We start from the raw sequence: 22,725 nt of genomic DNA on the forward strand, positions 1-22,725 counted from the left end.
GTCTGGTGCAAACCCGAGCATTGCTTCAATTCACGCAGTTCCTTTCATTGTCTTTTCAAATAGGATGCTATATTATTTGGACAGAGGATTTGGTTTTGGAATTTCTCATTTCAATTTGTAATGCTATTTCCTCCAGGAAATCCTTGATCTCTCTTTCTTCTCTGAATTACCTAGTTGTATCATGTTAATGTGTCCCTATCTTAAGCCTCCTTAAATTCTGTTTACATGCCTTATATTCCTTTAATTTGAAGACTTTTGAGAAACATAACTTTTTTTTTTTAGTAGGCTGGGATACATAGTGTAATGCAAAATTATATGGAAACTTTCATGTGCAGTTTAAGGGATAATAAAGTGAATAATTTGTCTACCCACCATCCAGGTCATTCTACATCCCAGAAGTTCTCTGTATGTTCCTCCTTAGTTGAATTCCCTCACTACTTCCAGAGATAACAACTATCCTGATTTTTGTGTTAAGCATTCTCTTGTTTTTCTTTATAGTTATTGCCTATGTTTACCTAAACAACATATTGTTTAGCTTTCCTTGTTTTGAACATAAAGTTTGTGAATTTCTACCAAAAGAAAAAATCCTGCTGTGATTTTGATTGGGATTGTCATCCCTTCTAATCTGGAAGCTCTTATTTTATTTTTCCCCCATATTACACTGGCTGAAACTTCCATTAAAAGTTGGAAAGAAATGGTGAGAGTGGATATCCTTACCTTGTTTCTAATCTTAGGAGGATATCATTCAGTCTTTCATCATCAAGTATGGTATCAGTCATAGGTTTTTCATAGATGTCCTTTATCAGATTAAGGAAGTTAATCTTCTATTCCTAAATTGCTGGGAGTTTGTTTTTTATTGTGATAAGATATATATAACAAAACATTTTTCCCATTTTAGCCATTTTGAAGTGTACAGCTCAGTAGCATTAGGTACATTCACATTGTTGTGCAGCCATAGCCACTATCTATCTCCAGAATTTTTCATCATCCCAAAATAAAACTCTGTAGCTATTAAACAATAAATCTCCATTCCCTTCTTCCAGCTCATGGTAACCATCATTTCTATGAATTTGCCTATTCTAAGTAACTCATATAAGTGAAATCATACAATATTTGTCCTTTCATATCTGGCTTATTTCACTTAGCATAAAGATTTCTAGGTTCATCCAAGTTGTAGCACAAATCAGAATTTCCTTCTTTATTAAGGCTGAATAATATTCCATTATTGTATGCATATACCACATTTTGTTTATCCATTCATCCATCAGTGGACACATGGGTTGCTCCCATCTTTTTTGCTATTGTGAATAATGCTGCTAGGAACATTGGTGTACAAATATCTGTTCAAATCCCTGCTTTCAGTTCTTTTCAATATATACTCACAAGTGGAATTGCTGGGTAATATAATAATTCTAGTTTTAATTTTTCGAGGAACTGCCATACTGTTTTCCATAATGGCTAAATCTTTTACATTCTCTTCAGTAATGCACAAGGGTTCTAAATTCTTCACATCCTCACTAAAACTTATTTTCTGTTGTTTGTTTTAAGTAATAACTATCCTAATGGATGTGAATTGGTATCTTATTGTGGCTTTGATTTGCATTTCTCTAATGATTAGTTAGCATCTTTTCATGTGCTTATTGGCCATCTGTATATCTTCTTTGGAGAAATAGCTATTCAAGTCCTTTGCCCATTTTTAAATTGTGTTGTTACTACTGTTGTTGCTGTTGTTGAGTTTTTTTTTTTGTTTTTTTTTTTGTGGTACGCGGGCCTCTCACTGTTGTGGCCTCTCCCGTTACGGAGCACAGGCTACAGATGCGCAGGCTCAGCGGCCATGGCTCACGGGCCCAGACGCTCCACGGCATATGGGATCTTCCCGGAACGGGCACGAACCCGTGTCCCCTGCATCGGCAGGCGGACTCTCAACCACTGAGCCACCAGGGAAGCCCTGTTGTTGGGTTTTAAGAGTTCTTTCTATATTCTGGATATTAATCTCTTGTCAAATATATGATTTGAAAATATTTTCTCCTAGAGTTTTTTTCTAATCAAGAATGGATGTTGGGGACTTCCCTGGTGGCACAGTGGTTAAGAATCTGCCTGCCAATGCAGGCGACACGGGCTCGAGCCCTGGTCCGGGAAGATCCCACATGCTACGGAGAAGCGAAGCCCGTGCACCACAACTACTGAGCCTGCGCTCTAGAGCCCACAAGCCACAACTACTGAAGCCTGCGTGCCTAGAGCCCGTGCTCCACAATGAGAAGCCACCGCAACGAGAAGCCCCCCCACCACAACAAAAAGTAGCCCCCACTCGCCGCAACTACAGAAAGTCCGCGCACAGCAACAAAGACCCAATGCAGCCCAAAAACAACAAAAAAAAGAATGGATGTTGGATTTTGTCAAAAGCTTTTTCAGCATCTATTGATGATGTTTTCAAAATTTTTACTTTGTTAATATGATGAATTTCTCTGACTGCTTTTTAAAAAACACTTTATTGAGACATAATTCATAGCCCATAAAATTCACCCATTTAAAGTATATAATTAAATGGTTTATAGCATCCACAGAATTATACGATCACCACAATCGCTTTTAGAACATTTCATTACTCCAAAAAGAAACCCTGTATCTAATAGTAGTCACTCCCATTTCCATCTGTATTATTCAGCTGTCATATTAATTAAGGCTGCCAAAAAAAAATACCACAGACTTGGTGGTTTAAACAATAGAAATTTATTTCTATTCTGGAGAACAGAATTTATTTAATTCTGGAGGCTGGAAGTCCAGATGGCTATCTTTGTGCAGTATCCTCAGATGGCCTTTTTTCTGTTTGTGTGTACTCCTGGTATCTCTTCCTCTTCTTTTTTTTAAATAAATTTATTTATTTATTTTTGTCTGCATTGGGTCTTCGTTGCTGCATGCGGGCTTTCTCTAGTTGTGGCGAATGGGGGCTACTCTTTGTTGTGATGTGTGGGCTTCTCATTGCAGCGGCTTCTCTTGTTGTGGAGCACAGGCTCTAGGAGTGCGGGCTTCAGTAGTTGTGGCATGCAGGCTCAGTAGTTGTGGCTCGCAGGCTCTAGAGTGCAAGCTCAGTGGTTGTGGCACATGGGCTTAGCTGCTCCGCGGCATGTGGGATCTTCCCAGACCAGGGATGGAACCAGGGTCCCCTACATTGGCAGGCAGATTCTTAACCACTGTGCCACCAGGGAAGTCCCTCCTGTCCCTTTTCTATTCAATTCCCCACCCTTGAGAGACAAGCACTGTTTTGATTTCTATTATATATCAGTTTTGTTTGTTCTTAAAATTCATATAAATGGAGTCATATAGTATTTTTATGTATAGCTTTTTTCATTCAGCATATTTTTGATATGTATCCACTTATTCTGTATAACAGTTTATTCTTTTTTATAGTACTTAACTGTATGAATGTATCAAGTTGCCTATTCATTCTTATACTCATGGACATTTGAGTTTTTCTAGTTTTTGGCTATAAATGAGATATGGTACTATAAACATTAATGTACAAGTTTTTTGGTGGATGTATATTTTCATTTCTTTTGGCTAAATACCTAGGAGTGGTATTGCTGGATCATATAATAGCTGTATGTAGAAATTAAAAGGAACTGCCAAAGAATTTTCCAAAGTGATTCTAGATGTTCCACATCATTTGGTGTTACCAGTTATTTTAATATTAGCTATTCTTTTTTTTGTTTATTTGTTAATATTAGCTATTCTCACGGGTAGCCTATTGTGGTTTTATTTTTATTTTCTTAATGACTAAAGATGTTGAACACTTTTAAATGTGCACATGACCACTCACATATATTATTCTGTGAAGTATCTGTTTAAGTCTTTTACCTTTTTTTTTGTTTTTTGGCCATGCTGTGCAGCATGCAGGATCTTAGTTCCCCAACCAGGGATTGAACCCAGGCCCCCTTCATTGGGAGCATGGAGTCTTAACCACTGGACAGCCAGGGAAGTCCCCTTACCAATTTTTAAATTGGGATTACAAATTTTTTTTAATTTATAGTGAGTTGTTTTACAAATTTTGAATGCAGGTTTTCTGTCTCATATATTTATAGCTCTCTCTCTGTAGCATGCATTTTCATTTTCTTAATGCTGAGAGATTTAAGAGAAGCTTTTCATTTTGATCAAGTCACTTATTTACTTTTATAACTAGTGCTTTTTGGGTCCTAAGAAATCTCTACATACTCCAAAGTCATGAAGTTATTCTCCTATGTTTCTTCCAGAATCTTTAAAGTTTTAGCTTTTACATTTAGGTTTATAATCCACCCTGACTTAATTTTAAAATATAATATGAGGTAGAAATTAGACTATTTTTTTCCCCCTTAAGTTTCTCCAACAGTTCCATCATTATTTGTTGAGGGCTTTCCTTTCAACATTGAATTACTTTGGTGCCTTGCTGAAAATCAGTTAAATATATACCTTTACATATTATATATATATATAAATATATATTAAATCATATAAATATATAAATACATAATTTGCTATGTTCCACTGATATATTTATGAATTCTTTTTAGTTCTATTGAATTTTAACTTTATAATAATTCTTAAAATCAGGTAGTATAGTGTAAGTCCTCCAACTTTGTTCTTTTTCAAGATTATCTGTCTACTCTAGGTCCTTGACATTTCCACTTAACTGTTAGAATCAGCTTGTTGAAGTCTTTAAAAAAATCTATTGGAATTTTGTTTGGGTCTGCATTGAATCTATACATCAATTTGAGACAGAACTGACATCTTAGCAATATTGAACATCATGAATGTGTTATATATTCTCTATCTCTTTATTTTTTTATTTTATTTTTTTTTTGCAGTACGCGGGCCTCTCACTGCTGTGGCCTCTCCCACTGTGGAGCACAGGCTCCGGATGCGCAGGCCCAGCGGCCATGGCTCACGGGCCCAGCTGCCCCGTGGCACATGGGATCCACCCGGACCAGGGCACGAACCCGCATCAGCAGGCAGACTCCCAACCACTGTGCCACCAGGGAAGCCCTCTCTATCTCTTTAAATCTTTGTCTTGGCAGTGTTTTGAACTTTTTAATATACAGGTCTTCATGTCTTACATTAAATTTTTTCCTAGGTACTTTATGTTGCTTATTGTTGATATGAAAAAGGTTTTAGTGATTTGAATAGAAGATAAAAACAGTCACAACAGTCCCTTAAGCCAAAGCATAATCAAGGCCCTAATTCTCTTCAATTCGGTGGAGGCTGAGAGGTGAGGAAGCTGCAGAAGAAAAGTATGAAGCTAGCAGAGGCTGGTTCATGAGGTTTAAGGAAAGACACCATCTCCCAACATCAAAGTACAAGGTGAAGCAGCAAGAGCTGATGCAGAAGCTGCAAGTTATCCAGAAGATCTAGCTAAGATAATTAATGAAGGTGGCTACACTAAACAATAGACTTTCAGCGTAGACTAAACAGCCTTCTATTGGAAGAAGATGCCATCAGGACTTTCATAGCTAGAGAGGAGAAGTCAATACCTGGTTTCAAAGCTTCAAAGACAGGCTGACTTTCTTGTCAGGGGCTAACATAGCTGGTGACTTGAAGTTGAAGCCAATGCTCATTTACCATTCTGAAAATCCTATGGCACTTAAGAATTATGCTAAATCTACTCTGCCTGCACTCTGTAAATGCAACAATAAATCCTGGATGACAGTAAATCTGTCTACAACATGGTTTACTGAATATTTGAATCCCACTGTTGAGACCTACTGCTCAGAAGAAAAGATTCCTTTCAAAATATTACTGCTCATTTACAACACACCTGGTCACCAAGAGCTTGGATGGAGATGTACAATGAGATTAATGTTGTCCTCATGCCTGCTTAACACAACATCCCTTCTGCAGCCCATGGACCAAGGAGCAATTTCCACTTTCAAGTGTTATTATTTGAGAAATAAATTGTAAGGCTATAGCTGCAATAGTGAGTGATTCCTCTGATTTGATCTGTGCAAAGTAAACTGAAAACCTGCTGGAAAGGATTCACCATGCTAAATACCATTAAGAACATCTGTGATTCATGGGAAGTCAAACTATTAACACTCATAGGAATTTGGAAGAAGTTAATCCCAAACCTCCTGGATGACTTGGAGGGGTTTAAGACTTTAGTGGAGGAAGCAGCAAGAGAACTAGAATCAGAAGTGGAGCCTGAAGTTTTGACTGAATTGTCACAATCTCATGATAAAACTTGAATGAATGAGGGGTTACTTCTTATGGATGAGCAAAGAGAGTGGTTCCTTGGGATGGAATCTACTCCTCGTGAAGATGCTGTAAAGACTGTTGAAGTGACAACAAAAGATTTAGAATATTATATCAACTTAGGTGATAAAGCAGGATTTGAGAGGATTGACTCCAATTCTGAAAGAAGTCCTACTGTGGGTAAAATGCTGTCAAACAGCACTGCATGCTACAGGGAATTGTTTGTTAAAGGAAGGGTCCATCTGTGCGGCAATCTTCATTGTTGTCTTATGTTAATAAATTGCCACAGACACCCCAGCCTCAGCCACCACCAAGACAGAGGAAAGATCCTCCACCAGAAAAAAGAATATGAATGCTGAAGGCTCAGATAATGCTTAGTATTTGTTAGCAATAAAGCATTTTAAAATTAAGGCATGTACATTGATTTTTTTTAGACATAATGCTACACAGACTAACATACATAGTTATATAAACATAACTTTGATTATGCTTGATTTGTTTACTGTGTATTTGCTTTATTGCAGTGGTCTGGAACTGCACTAGCAATAAAGCATTTTAAAATTAAGGCATGTACAAGACTGTCATGTGGATTAAATGAGTTATCAAATATAAAATGCCTAAAATAGTGCTTGATAAATGGTAAACATTCAACAAAAGCTAGCCATTATTAGTACAATTATGAACCAGTGGCAGAATGAGCTCTAAATTCATATTACTTGTTTTAAAAATAAAGTATCACTAGAAAAATAAGCAAATAATATGGTAGTCTGAATGTACTTATTATGCATTTTAACAATGATTTCTACATAAAAAATAAAGAAAAGGAAAGTAGCAAGTTTAAACCAAAACAATAAATAAAGTGAATTAATTTTCACAAAAAGTATAAGTAAGCTTTAGAAGAAAGAACTTTCTTTAAAAACCTTAAAATTTATTCAAAAGCAATAAAATAACAGTTTCTATGAAGTATGAACTGTATATAATAAGTAAACACAGCACAGTACCCAAAATTCCATTTTTCATCACATCAACGTCTTCTTTTAATTACAAATTTTCTCCCTGGAATAATGCAAATTAATAGATTATTATTTGAAATACTGATTTAGCATTAAAAGTCCACTATAATAATGAGGGGCATAATTTAAAGCAAGAGTGGAAAATATTTAGTCAGTTGAAAAACATGAATCAGAATGTCAGTAATGGACCACATCGATAGAAAAAGCAAATAAATCTGGTTGGGGGATTAGGAGGGAGTGCAAAATTAAATTAAATTGATTTTAAAAGCAAAAACAGGTGACAATAAAAATAAGATATTTAGACATTGGTGTCACTTTATGGTTCAACTGAAGGCACAGTAAGATAGATGAAGGGTTACATGAAAAAAGTCAATGAAAAAGAGAGAAGAGAGAAAAAAACAGAGCAGGAAAGGAAAAAGACAAGAGAGAAATGTTGCACAAAGAAGTAGCACAACATACAAAAGTAGAAAAATAGAGGGAAAAGTCTCAGGAGATTCTAATACTATAGGTCAAATATTCTTGTCGTATTTTGGTCTTTGCTTGGGCCAGGAATTTGAAAATATTATCATGTCTCTAGGTACTTACCTGTACTCCTACTTCATCTTGGTTTTTTTTTCCACTTTTAATTGTTACCCAATCACTGATTTTATCAATTCTCATTTTTCATCTTATTGCACAGTATACAGGACCATATTTTGTAAACTACTTTTCTTTTTGAAAGTAAGAGGGATAAATAATACTCCTTTCAACTTCCTAATAAACTGTGAATTAGCTAATTAATTCACAACACTTCTACTGCTCTAATCTAAAACAGGAGTTCTTAACTTGAAGTCTGTGAACTCCTTGAAATTGTGTTCAAAATTGTGTGCATGTGTAACTTTTTGTGAGTTTTGAAGCTTTTGTCAGAGTCTGAAAGCAAAATACTACTGTGGTAGAGGCTTTACTGTGAATGGAATTGCCAACATAGTTAACCATTAAGAAAATCAGTATTGGGGCTGATCTTCTTGTTCCAAGAAAGGAAGCTAACACTTATTTAACATTTCTCACATACCAATTTCTATGTTCTTTCTGCTGCACCAGTGGACTTTAAGATTGCACTCTTTGGAGCAGGGCTAATGTACATCCTAAGCACAGTCCAATAGTGATGCCCCCAGCCCTTCCATTGCTTAAAATAAAGAGCTTTATTTTACACCTTTACACATATTAACTGATGAGTTAAATGCTATCAGGACTTAGCCTGCTGGTTTTTACTCTCTACAGAAGTGAAACTCACACCATGAATTAGAAATAAATGTAAATATCTGACAACACCTTCAAACCAAACTTTAAAACTTTAGTCATTCACCATACCAAAGAAAGATTTTTTTAACAGTGTAGATTAAATTGGAATATGGCGGATAAAGACAATAACAAAAAAGTCTACTATAGTCAAGTGTGGCAGTGAAAGGGTTAAGGGCATGATAGCTGGGGCAAAAAACTCTGTGGTGCTCCCCTTCCCTTGGTGCCCTAAGCTTGTACTTATTTTCCTTAAAAGTTAATCCAAGGCTGCTCTGTAGTTTTTGCATGAGCAGCCATGAAAGAGGTGAGCAAGTAATTGGGTAAAGCTCAGAAACAATTCACCCTCAATCAGATAAACTATCTTTGTATCTGATTGACATATTTGTGTTTCTTTATAACATTTCATTTAAACAACACTCCTTGGCATTTTAAAAGAGCTTAAAAAGTCTGCTTTTAAATCGGAGACCAATCCAATGTCTACTTTAGTGATGGGTGAAACAAGCTGAGGACCAGAACTAGCCTGTACATCAAGGTTCTACACCCCAATTTAAAATACTTCATGTCAAATTTTACAAAGTGGTACACAGTTATTAATGCAATGCACATGTAAATGACCATGAAGGTAGTTAAAGAGTAAAACCATAGCAAGTCAAAGTTTCTTTCAATAGTAGCTGTCCTAGCTCTGAATTTTCTTACTTTCCATTAGAAAAAAACAGTGAAATTAGAAAAGAAAAAAATGGAGGTCCTACAGAAAAAAGCATTGAGAAGACATCTTCAGCCACCTTTTCCTCAACATTAGGTATAATCAGTAAGTAATGACCATTAGAGAATTGAAAAAAACCCACAGATGAGCATTTATCAAGCATCAGTCCTAGCACAGGTTCCAAAGGACACCGAATATAGTTCTCAGCAACCAAAAGAGCCAGTCCTTTCTGCCCAAGACAAAATTAAGCCAACACAGAGGCTCATGAGTTATAAGAGTCCCAAGTGAGCCTCAAGTCATGATGAGTATTGACAGTGAAACCGAGCAGGACCCTGTGTGGCTCCTGGGCACAGAAGCCTTTCTGTGTTCCCCGTTTATTGTTTGTAGAAAATAGGCTTCAGCCTCCATGACCTTCCCTGAATTCCAAAGGGCAGGTTCAAACCGTTGCTAATCAGGGAAGGGAGGGGACACAGAGACAGACAAAGGAGGAACAGTCCAAAAACAATAGCGCAGCCTTGGGGCAGGGTCCTGGTTCTGCCTCAAGGGATACACATAACAATATCTTTGAGCTCTTCTGCAGAACTAAAACTCCCAACAAATGGAAGATGTTAACTACTTGAAGCATTCTTCATTCCAGAGAGAAAGTCACAGTTTGATAACCTCAAGAACCACAGAAGCTCATCAGGAAACCACCTGAGGACAGATTAAAGGAATACAGGCCCTGCACATACCCTGATCCTTATCAGCAACCCTGCCCTTGAACCATTGCTATAAAATTCCTCACCAAACTCCCTGGGTTTTGAGGCTACGAGCCTGCTGTATCCCCCTGGCAAAGCAATAAAGCTCTCCTTTTCTACTTCACCCAAAACTCTGTCTCTGAAATTCAGTTCGGCACCAGTGCACAGAGGCCAAGTTTTTGGCATTAACAGCGGTTAATGCATTTAAAACTCAGCAGAGTATCACTAGTGTTAAAAAACAAAATACAACCAAGTATATTTGAAGATCTAATTGGCTTTATGAATAATGCATGAATCAGATAGCATTTCATCTAGTAAACAGGAGAGGTGCTCAGAGTGTTAGGGGAAACACTGACTGAAACCGATGCCCTAGCCAGGCACCATAGTAACCACTTGCATGAATTACCTTAAACAGGAGGTCCTGGGAAGGAATGCAGAATTAACAAGCTACCACCAACCGGAGTAATTCAGGGAAGGTCAAAAGGAGAGAGGAGACACCAGTCCATATGTCCTAGCACCCTCCCAGAATTCTCGCTGGAATCCATCTTGGCTGAGTGATGTGTGCGCCACCAGGAAGGACCCTGAGTCAAAATGATTGGCCAGAGACAACCTGGAAACTAATCCCATCACCGTCAAACCCGAGACTGAAAGCCAGTGGCAGAGCAGTCCTCCTGGGTTCCCTTACCCTCCTGCTCTCCACCCAGGTGCCCCTTCCCAATAGTCTCTTGCTTTGTCAGCACATGTGTCTCCTCGGACAATTCATTTCTGAGTGTTAGAGAAGAGTCCACTCTCAGGCCCTGGAAGGGGTCCCCCTTCCTGCAACAAAAGGAGCTGTACAATATGGAAGGCTTTAATAGGCAGAATCTGGGCAGGATAAGACAGTTATTAGCAAAAGAAAAGAAAGGATTGTTTCAGTCAAGGTCACCTTTCTTTGGGGGAAGGGTGGCAGGGGTCTTATCAGGCAGATTACCCCGCTAATGCTGATCAGAAAATTCCAATGATTGACTTAAAATTCCACTCCTAGGAGAGGCTGCAATTAGGTCTTGGTTTGCTGTCCTAGGGGCAAGTGACTCCACTTTGTGCTCCACCTTTTTGTTTTTTTTGTTTTTTTTTTTTCACCTTTTTGTTTTTTTAACACTAGCAATAAATAAAACTATATGTGTACAGAATTTAACTTTGGCTAGATTTTCTTAAGAACTGACTAAAGTATTTTGCACTGAGTTTCCATGATAATAGAATAGGTAAATTGATTTGAAATATTCAAATCCATCCATCTTTCCCAATGAGCTTTAGAGTGAGAAATATTCTATCAGCTGTGTAGTAATTTTAAGTCCCACAACCTTAATCTCTAATTGACTAAGTAGTTGCAAGACCAAACTATATAATTAGACAGTACTGAAGAAAAGATAAGTACAATTATGTAAATAGTATTATCAATAGTGGTTAAGAACAGAGACTCAGCTTCCTCATCTATATAGTGAGAATAATAATAATAGCCACTAAAATAGAAGATTTGGTATTATTAGGATAATAATAGTACCTATCACAAGGTTGTTAGTAAAGATTAAATGAGTTAATCTATGTAAAGCATTTAGAATAGTAAATCTATCACAAATTTATCCTGTATAAATTCTATTTTACCAAAAATAAGACTCTTGTATATCCATGACTGTAAGGGCCATTGGAATATAGCAGAGGTTCTTAAAGGGAGCAGTACTCTCCCCTAGGGAACATTCTGGAAATCTGTAAGAGTACTTGTTGGTTGTCACTATGATGGGGAAAAAGGGACATCCTGTTGCTGGCACAGAATAGACAGGGACAAAAGACACCAGATGTCTTATGGTTTGCATGGCAGTTCTACACAACAAAACTATCTCCTTGGCAATCCTACTAGACTTCCCTAGTCCATTTATATTTTCCCACTCTACAAGATAACTGTTTCATATACCTCCCCTCTTCTTAAACCTCTAATACCCTACCCTGCCTTAGCTGATAACCCTGTTTCTTATTTCACTAAGAAAACAAAGGCAATTAATAATGGAATTCCTCCCCTCCCACCATGTGTTTCTTCCACTCCATGTATTTCTGTACCCTTATATTCTGCCTTCCTTCCCAGTACAGTGGATAAACTGCCCCTTCTTTTATTCAAGGCCAATTCTACTTCTCTTCTGGATCCTGTCCCCTTCAGCCTACCTTAAGGATTTTACTCCTTCCACTCTGTCTTGCATTATCAGTTTCCTCATCTACTGGATCATTCCTACCAACATACAAAATGCTGTTTTATCTCTTATCCTAAAAAACAAAATAAAAAACTCTCCCTTGACATCACATTCCCCTCATTTCTCTGCTCTACTGTATATCAAGAGTTGTTTATTCTTGGTGTTTGCATTTCTTCTCCTCCCATTCTTTGCTGATTCCACTCTAATCAGGCTTTTATCCTCACTATTACTCTGAAGCCATTCTTAAAAATGTCATTAACAGCTTCCACATTACCAAATATGATATCAATTATCAATCCTCACTTTATTTAGCAACATTTGACAGAGTTGATCTCACCCTCCTTCTTGAAGCACATTTTTACTTGGCTTATGGAATATTATTATACTCTCCTATTTTTCTCCTATCTCACTGTTTACTTCTCAGTTAGCTTTAATTTAAATTATCAATACTCACATGCTAAAAGTAATTTAGCCTTACTAAATTAGGCTTAGTTTTTGGACTTTTTTCTTTTTTTAACCTCCATTAATTTCCTTGATTTAATCCATCATTATGGCTATAACTACCATCTATATGCTGATGATATCTAAATTTATAATTTGTCTCATAAATGCAACAATTTATCATCTTCATCTGGACATCTAATGGAACTCTCAAATTTATTATATCTAAAATCAAACCCTTGATTCTCTCCATGCCTCCAAATCTGCTCATCTCCTAGTATTCCTCATCTCAGTAAATGCTCAGTTACTCTGGCTAAACTCTTTGGAGTCTTTCATGACTTCTATGTCACTCAAAACCTACATCAAACACTGTTTGCTCTACCTGCAAAATATATCCAGAAATTGAACCATTCTCAACACCTTCACATCTATCCTCCTGCCTATCCAAAATCATATCCTGCCTGGATTTTTACAAGTAGCCTCCTATATGTTCTCTGTTCTTGTCCCTTTATCATCCATTCTTCATAAAGCAATCAGAGTGATCCTTTAAAAACATAAATCAGATCATGTCACTTTCTTAAGCATAACCCTCTGATGTCTTCCCATCACACTTCAAAAGGAGCTACAAGATCACTATGGCACCCCCACCTCCACTACCCCACCCTTGGCATTATCTCTTATCACATCTCCTCCCTCTTATTTACACCAAATCATCCATACACCTCCTAGCAGTTTTTTGAACATACCAGGCATGCTACCACCTCAGGACGATAACACTTGTTTCCATTCCTCCAATGCTCTTCCTTCAGATACTGAAGTAGTTTAATTCCGTACTTCCTACAGGACTCTGATCAAACGTCATCTTCTCATGAGACCTTCCCTGATCACCAGATCTAAAACAGTATACCTGAGTCACATCATATCCTCTTACCAGCTTTTCTTCATGACACTTATTTCCACCTGGCATTAGAGCATATGTTTATTTACTTGTTTATTGATGATCTCCCCACTAAAATGTAAGCTCTGTTTGGACAGGGTCTTGATCATTTTTGTTTTGTTTATTTCTATAATCCCAGTGCCTGGTACATAGTAGATGCTCAATAAATCCTAAATGAATTAAATGGCTAAATAAATGATATACAATAAACACAACTGTAGTTTTAAAGGCTAGATGAAAATTAATTTTATCAGGCTTTATAGAAGTTTGCCTTGTTTATTTTATCATCTTGTTTGCTATACACTTGAAATTTCATAATGTGTAAATTTTGTTTTTACCAATACCATTATTATTTCTAGTCTTCTGCTTATAAATAATAAATTAAGCTTTTTCTTTTTTTTGGCTGTGCCATGTGACTTGCAGAATCTCAGTTCCCCACCAGGGACTGAACCTGAGCCAGGGCAGTGAAAGTCTGCAATCCTAACCACTAGGCTATCAGGGAACTCCCCAGATTAAGCTCTTTTTAATGTAAGGAAGGACGTGGAGAAATGAATAGAAGCTCCAACAGTCTTTGTCTTGGATCCATTCTAAAAACACTTTTTAAACTTTTTAGGCCACCAAACCTATTTTGATATGTTTGAAATGAGGCAAATGGGCATTTGAAAAAAGCTGAAATTACCTGGAAGAGATTCTTTATTTCTCTGTGCAAACTATAGATTAACTGCTTATAAACAATGTCGAGTGTCTGTAAGGTATGTGTAGCAGGGACAAAGTTGCCTCTTCAGTATGATATGCTCAGGAATAATGAGAGCAGAAAAATCATGTGAATGAGATGTTCTGAGCCACTATGGAAATTCTATGACCAAAACAAAGACTACCTTAATAATCTTTACTAGAATGGTTTCCAGGAAGTCTAGGAACACAACTAATTTTGGAACTCCAAAAAACATTCTCTAATACTCTGGAGTTCAAAATACTTTCCCAGTATGAGGTAGAATTAGTCTTCAGTCAAATATAGGGATTATATTTAATCAAATATATAGGCTACTTTAACAAAAGGTAATTTTCAAAGCTTAATTTTCAACTCTATTTATCTAGGGTAAAAGCATTCTAAACTCACAATGAAGTTTTTCATACTTTCAATATTTGTGTACATCACCTAATGGCATGAGTGCTTCATTTAAACGTATGGGTTTCTTTCTTACAGAAAATAAAATGATACTAATTGGAGACAAATTATTGTAACTTCTAATGTATGAAATACATACCTGAGTTGAACCAGCACCTGTTTGCATAGAAGACTTTTTTAATAGTCTCACTTCTTTGTTTATATATTTTAGCATTCCACTAAGTGTACTGAAGTCATTATTCTCAGAACTATCATCTTCTAGGTCATATGGGAGAGGTTTAAATGAGTCTGACTGGGTATAAGTCAGATCCTTCTGGCTTTCTTCTAATGTTGAAGGTTGTTTCAATTGCATTTTTTTTAAGTCCTGCAGTAATTCTTCAGAAAGATCTTCATCACTACGAGTTCTGAAACTAAGGTCACTGGCACTAATAGAGCGACGTAGTTTTCTACACTTGAAGAAAGCTGTGTGAGAATGCTTAGCAAATTTTGAATCTTGAATATCAGGCTCAATTTCTACTGGAGATGTAAATGGGGCTGGTAGAAACTTGATGTCTTCTGCCCTTTCATGTCCAGAAATTTTGGCTTGCAATCTGGTTAATTCTGATTCCTGTAGAAAAATTGGTACATAGTAGGTGCTGATTACATATTTCTTAAATGAATGAATCACTTAGAAAATCAGACTCTTAGAAGTCATCTAAGTTAAACTTCATCCTAGTACAGAAATTCTTTTTATAACAACTCTTGAGTTTTCCAAGCTCTGTTAAAACCCTTCATTGTGGGAAAATTATCTATATTCACTAGAAATATGTTTAAACTATACTAAAGAATTCCACTGAAAATTACATTTTCCTTATAGAACTTTTTCTTTCTTAGCATTGATGACAATATAAATTTCTATTCAAGACTGAAATCTTACATCTAAAAAATTTTCTGCAAAAGTATAAAAAGGTATACAGTCATTTGTTAATCTAACATACATACATACAAAAAACAATGCCCTGCAGAGTTTTCTAATAGGAAATAAATGTCTATTAGCTACTCTGCTTTATATGTCATCATCACAAGAAATCTTTACTAGAAAATTTTCGAAGAAAAGCCTTTAAATGATTAATAATATTTAATAAATTAATCCTTATTAAATAAACTTTTCATTTCTGTTTTTCCGTGTCCTTCATTTGGGTCCTCTGACCCAACTTTGGGATCCTAAGAATAAGATTGCATACACTGAAAAGCGATAAAGCCAAAAAAAAAAAAAGGGAAGACATTTTAATTTCGAAAGTTAAACATACGTAGTAGTTTCCTGTTCAAATACATTCTCCTTTTCTTACAAGTATCCATAAGATGCATATTTCTAAACCAGTCACTTTTAAACTGATAGTTTCTATTCTTTCTAAAAATACTGTACTTAAAACTAAAACTGTCATAACCACAGTGTACATTGCAAAATGAAAGTTTAACATGCATATTTCAGTCCTTTGATGTCTTTACAGTATTTTATCTAGATAAACTTGATTTATAAGTGGCAGAAGTGCGAATTTTTTTTAGTAAGTCTTGTATTCACATTTTTATAATCATAATTAATGAAGTAATTATAAAGTTGACACATATAAGGTCGTGTGCAGTTTAAGTTTTTTTTTAAACTTCTGTGTGTTATCTAGCCAAACTGAGAAATGTGGTATCTCAGATAAGCAGGATTCCATTTAACTTACAGTTCAACACCTAACTTTTACAAAGAAATGTAGTATATTGAATATATTAAACATAATTCAACTTTTTCTTAAGACTCAGAGAAGTTCACTTCTGTGATCATTATTGTAGTGTGCAATAATACAGTGATGTCTTCAGGGCTTTCAGAAAATGGACTTAGCTTTGCTCTTACTTCCTCAAATATGAGGGTACTTGTTAGGGTACCAAAAGAGGTGAACTGGAAACAGTGCCTCAAACAGTGTTCTTCTCTTCTCCCTCACTTCTGTTTCTGTTCTCTGTCATTTACTGCTGCTGTCAATGAATTGCTTTCCATTATTTATAGTTACTTCTAATTGTTACATTTATGCCAGCTTCTGCTCTTCTATTAGCTTTTCTTCTTTCTTTCTCTCTTATCCTCCTTAACTTCTCTCCAATCTAGACTCTGGAGCCAGCTGTGGTTGCCTTACTTTCTACTGTCAGAAAACAAAGAAATTCTACCTCTGTCTGGTATACTGGCTAATCATAGTACATGTTCTAAGATCTCTGTATGTATGGTTCATTTAAGAATTGCTGCTATTTTGACAATATTTTCACAACTTCCTAAGTATTTGAACTTAAAAACTTCTGAATAATTGATAAGTGCAATACAATTTTATTTATCTCATTGGTAATATCTAACAAGTGAGCAGACATTATTACTGTGACAAGGGATATACAATGCAGAATCTTTAAAATTTTTAGTCAATTTTTTGCAATGAAGTTTTATTATTTTGTGTAACTGTTGTAAATCCCCAGAACACTAACTATATTACTATTTCATAGAGTGTTCAACTGAAACATAATTTTAGATTCTGTCTATTCATCTTTCCTCTAGTACTGTGAATATAAAGTATTTTATAAGAGGAATTTAAGTGCTCAGGTTAATAATTACAAATATTTCTAAGGTATTAATTGACTGAGTTCTTTTGGTTTTCAATAACTTCCATTTTGCTATAAAATCATTTATTGCTTCAAAACTATCAGTGAGGTTGGTCTTTTTTTAAGGTCTTAGCTGACAGTGTTAATCATACTTATTGGCAGTTTGAACTAATATTAAATTTTTTATCTCTATGCATCAATACTGAGATTAATTCAAATTCCAGAGTAAACTCTCATGATCAATAGGGGTGAATAAGTAGCAAGAGGTTATTTGAAAAATGACATATGTACTCAAAAACCAGTAAAAAAATTTTTTAACATAATCTTGCACTTTCTACTTTATGATTTTTAGAGGAACTTGCCTGATTTCGAAAAATACTCCTATTTTTTCTTTTTTATATATATCTTTATTGGAGTATAATTGCTTTACAATGTTCTGTTAGTTTCTGCTGTACAACAAAGTGAATCAGCTATATGCATACACATATCCCCTCCTTCTTGAACCTTCCTCCCACCCTCCCTATCCCACCACTCTAGGTCGTCACAAAGCATCGAGCTGATCTCCCTGTGCTATGCGGCAGCTTCCCACTAATGCTCCTCCTTTTATTTTTTTATTATTATTATTATTATTTTTTTCTGCGGTACGCAGGCCTCTCACTGTTGTGTCCTCTCCCGTTGCGGAGCACAGGCTCTGGATGCGCAGGCTCAGCGGCCATGGCTCACAGGCCCAGCCGCTCCGCGACATGTGGGATCTTCCCGGACCGGGGCACGAACCCATGTCCCCTGCATCGGCAGGCGGACTCTCAACCACTGTGCCATCAGGGAAGCCCTGCTTCTCCTTTTAAAGTACTTCAAGTATAAAACCCTCTGAAGTAAACATTATGATTAAGTTGGTATTTGCACAAGTTCCAGGCCAAGATGGCGATATAGGCTCCTCTCATATCTCCTCCCACACACAAAACACCAAATCTACAGCTACATAAGGAACAATTCCCTTCAAAAGAAACAAGCTGAGAAAGAAACATCTACACATTGGGTGGATAAGAAAATGCCCACACCAAAACTAGTAGGAAAGCTGAGACTCACTTTTGCCATAAACCCCACGTCAAGCACAGGGCCATACAATGGGAGGGAACACCTGACTTCCAGTTTCTTCCTTAGAAGCAAACGGCTTGGATCCCACATCTAGTGCTCCAACTTTTAAGACTTCCACCTGAGTGATGGGCCCTCAAAACACTTAGCTGTGAAAGCCAACAGGGCTTGAGTCTGACACACAAGATTACAGCAGACAAAGAAGCAGTTCTTAACAGGCTTCCAAGGATGTACTATGGCTATCCCCTTAGAACTCAGTACAGAAGGAGCAGTACAAGGGAACCCTGTAAGACTATCAGCAGAAATTGCAGGCCAGAAGGTAGTGGCATGATATATTCAAAGTGCTGAAAGAAAAGAACTGCCAACCAAGAACACTATTCCTGGGACTTCCCTGGTGGTGCAGTGGTTAAGAATCCGCCCTGCCAATGCAGGGGACACAGGTTTGATCCCTGGTCCGGGAAGATCCCACATGCCATGGAGCAACTAAGCCTGTGCACCACAACCACTGAACCAGTGCTCTAGGGCCTACGTGCCACAACTACTGAGCCTGTGCGCTGCAACTACTGAAGTCCGCGCACCTAGAGCCCATCCGCAACAAGAGAAGCCACCACAATGAGAAGCCCCTGCTCGCTGCAGATAGAGAAAGCCCACGTGCAGCAACAAAGGCCCAACGCAGCCAAAATAAATAAATAAATAAATTAATTAAATAAATACTCTTTGAGTTAAAAAAAAAAGAATACTCTTCCTGGCAATTGTCCTTCAGATTTGAAAGAGAGATAAAGCATTTTCCAGAGAAGCAAAAGCTGAAAGAGCTCATCTCCACTAGACTAACCTTACAAGAAATGTTACAGGGACTTCTTCAAGCTGAAATAAAAGGATACTAATTATTAACAGGAAAACATGAAAATTTAAATCTCATTGATAAAGGTAAATATATAGTTAAATTCATAATACTCTAATGTTGTAATGGTGGTAAGTAAATTACTTATAACTATAGTATGAAAGTTCAAAGACAAAAGTATTAAAACTAAAACTACAATGATTTGTTAATGGGTACACTGATAAAAAGAAGTAAATTTTGACATCAAAAACAAAATAAAGGGGGGACAGAGTAAAAATGTAAAGCTTTAGTATACATTCAAAGTTAAGTTCTTATCAACTTAAAATAGACTGTTATACATGTAAGATGTTTTATGTAAGCCTCAAGAAAACTACAAAGCAAAACTTATCATAGATACACAAAGATAAGGGAAACTAAACATTCCACTATAGAAAATCATCAAATTATAAAGGCAGAGAGCAACAGAAGAAGAAAGGAACGAAGGAATTAAAAACAGCCAGAGAACAATGAACAAAATGGCAATAGTAGGTCCATACCTATCAATAATTAAATATAGATGGACTAAATTCTCTAATCAAATGACAGAGTGGTTTAATAAAAAAATAAGACCTAACTGTATACTGCCTAGAAAGACTCACTTCAGTTTTAAGGACACACATAGACTGAAAGTGAAGGGATGTAAAAATATATTCCATGTAAATGGAAACCAAAAGAAAGCTGAGATAACTACACTTATTTAAAAAAAAAAAACAGACTTTAGGCCAAAAGTGTAACAAGAGACGAAGAGGGTCATTATATAATGATAAAGGGGTCAATCCAACAAAAGAATATAACATTTGTAAATATTTTGCACCTAAAAAACACAGGAGCACCTAAATATATAAAGCAAGCATTAACAGACAGCAACATATTAATGTAGGGGGCTTTAATATCCCAGTTTCATCAATGGATAGATCATCCAGACAGAAAATCAATACGAAAACATTGGACCTGAACTACAAGTTAGACCAAATGGACTTAACATTTACAGAACATTCCATCCAACACATGACAGGAGTGTACATATTCTTCTCAAGTGCATATGGAACATTCTCCAGGACAGATCATATGTTAGGTCACAAAACAAGTCTTAATAAATTTAAGAAGATTAAAATCATATCAAGCATCTTCCAACTACAGTGGTATAAAAGTAGAAATCAATTATAAGAAGAAAACTGGAAAATTCACCATTACTTGGAGATTAAACAACATGCTACATAACAACCAATGTGTCAAAGAATAAATCAACAGAGAAATTAAAATTATCTTAAGACAAATTAAAATGGAAATATAATACACCAAAGCTTATGGGATGCAGCAAAAGCAGACATAAGAGGGAAGTTTATAGCGATAAACGCCTACATTAAGAAACAAGAAAGATACCAAATAAAACAACCTAAATTTCTACCTTAGGAAATAAAAAAGGAAGAACAAACTAAGCCCAAAGTTAATAGAAGGAAGGAAATAAATATCAGAGTGGAAATAAATTAAACAGTGACTAAAAAGACATAGAAAATATCAATGAAACTAAGAGCTGAGTTTTTAAAAAGATAAACACAATAGACAAACCTTTAGCAAGGCTTAACAAGAAAAAAAGAGAGAGAACTTAAATAAATAAAATCAGAAATGAAAGAGGAAATGTTACAACTTGACACCAAAAAAATACTAAGGATCAAAAGGGACTACTATGAACAATTATACACTAACAAATTGGTCAGCAAAGAAAAAAATAGGTAAAATCCTAGAAACATACAACTCAAGACTGAATCATGAAGAAAATATAAAATGAGATCTCAATAGACCAATTACTAGTAAGGAGATTGAATCAGTAATAATAATAATAAAAAAAAAATCTCCCAACAACAAAAGTCCAGAACCAAATGGCTTTATTGGTGAATTCTAACAAACATTTAAGAATTAATACCAATCCTCCTCAAACTAGTCTAAAGAAAAGAGATGGGAACATTTCCAAACTCATTTTACCAGGCCAGCATTCCCCTGATACCAAAACAAGACAAGGATGCCACAAGAAAAGAAAATTACAGGCCAACATCACTGATGAACATAGACATGAAAATCTTCAAAAAATATTAGCAAACTGAATGGCCAGCATCAAAAAATCTACAAACAATAAATGCTGGAGATGGTGTGGAGAAAAGGGAACCCTCCTACACTGTTGGTGGGAATATAAATTGGTACAGCCACGATGGAGGTTCCTTAAAAAACTAAAAATAGAGCTACCATACAATTCAGCAATCCCACTCCTGAGCATATATCTGGAGGAAACCATAATTTGAAAGGATGCATCCACCCTGATGTTCATTGCAGCACTATTTACATCAGCCAAGACATGGAAGCAACCTAAATGTCCATCAACAGAGGAATGCATAAAGAAGATGTGGTACATATATACAATGGACCATTACTCAGCCACAAAAAGGAACGAAATAATGCCATCTGCAGTGACATGGATGGACCTAGAGACTGTCATACAGAGTGAAGTAAGTCAGAAAGAGAAAGACAAATATCATATAATATCACTTACATGTGGAATCTAGAAAAATGGTACAGATGAACTTATTTGCAAAGCAGAAACAGAGTCACAGATATAGAAAAAAACTTATGGTTACCAAGGGGGGAAGGTAGGCAGATGGGATGAACTGGAAGATGGGGATTGACATATATACACTACTATAAATAAAATAGATGACAAATGAGAACCTACTGTCTAGCACAGGGAGCTCTACTCAGGGCTCTGTGGTGACCTAGATGGGAAGGGAATCTAAAAAAGAGTGGATGTATGTATATGTATAACTGATTCACTTTGCTGTACAGCAGAAACTAACACAACATTGTAAAGCAACTATACTCCAATATCACTTAATAAAAAAAAGTATTTTAAAATAAATAAATATTTTTAAAAAATATTAGCAAACTGAATTCAACAATGCATTAAAAGAATCATATACCATGATCAAGTGGGATTAGGTCCAGGGACATAAGGATGGTTCAACATCTGCAAATCAATGAGATACCACATTAACAAAATGAAGGATAAAAGTCATATGATCATCTCAAAAGATGCAGAAAAAGCACCTGACAAAGTTCAATATCCATTCATGATGAAAATGCACAACACGTGGTTATAGGGGGAATGTACTCCAACATAATAAAGGTCATATATGACAAACCTACAGTTAACATATTACACAACTGTGAAAAACTGAAAGCATTTCCTTTAAAATCAGGAACAAGACAAGGATGCCAACTCTCACCACTTCTATTCAATACAGAATTGGGAGTCCTAGCCAGAGAAATTAGGGGGAAAAAAAAGGAATAGAAGGAATCCAAATTGGAAAGGAAGAAGTAAAACTGTAACTGTTTGTAAATGACATGATATTATATATAGAAAACCCTAAAGATGCCATCAAAAAACTGTTAGAACTACTAAATGAATTCAGTAAACAGCAGGA

The 22,725-nt window shown here is 36.1% G+C and overlaps 1 protein-coding gene across 17 annotated transcripts in view; it reads right to left on the reverse strand.

The window, feature by feature from the left end:
- Positions 1-1,718: 1,718 nt before the first annotated feature.
- The window catches only part of CCDC18 (coiled-coil domain containing 18), a 130,451-nt gene continuing 109,444 nt past the window's right edge, over positions 1,719-22,725 (reverse strand). For 10 of the 17 annotated variants that reach the window (XM_049714062.1, XM_049714067.1, XM_049714082.1 and 7 more), the window contains 2 exons: positions 11,070-15,283; positions 1,719-11,038 (listed from right to left, as the gene is read on the reverse strand). In XM_049714062.1, coding sequence (XP_049570019.1) covers positions 14,687-15,283 — 597 coding nt within the window. In that variant the 3' untranslated portion in view covers positions 1,719-11,038; positions 11,070-14,686. The remainder of the gene's footprint in view (positions 11,039-11,069; positions 15,284-22,725) is intronic. The other 7 variants (XM_049714102.1, XM_049714098.1, XM_049714092.1 and 4 more) reach the window with 7 other exon arrangements.

This window comes from Orcinus orca, chromosome 1 (genome assembly GCF_937001465.1).
Source record: "Orcinus orca chromosome 1, mOrcOrc1.1, whole genome shotgun sequence".
Classification (NCBI taxonomy): Eukaryota; Metazoa; Chordata; class Mammalia; order Artiodactyla; family Delphinidae; genus Orcinus; species Orcinus orca.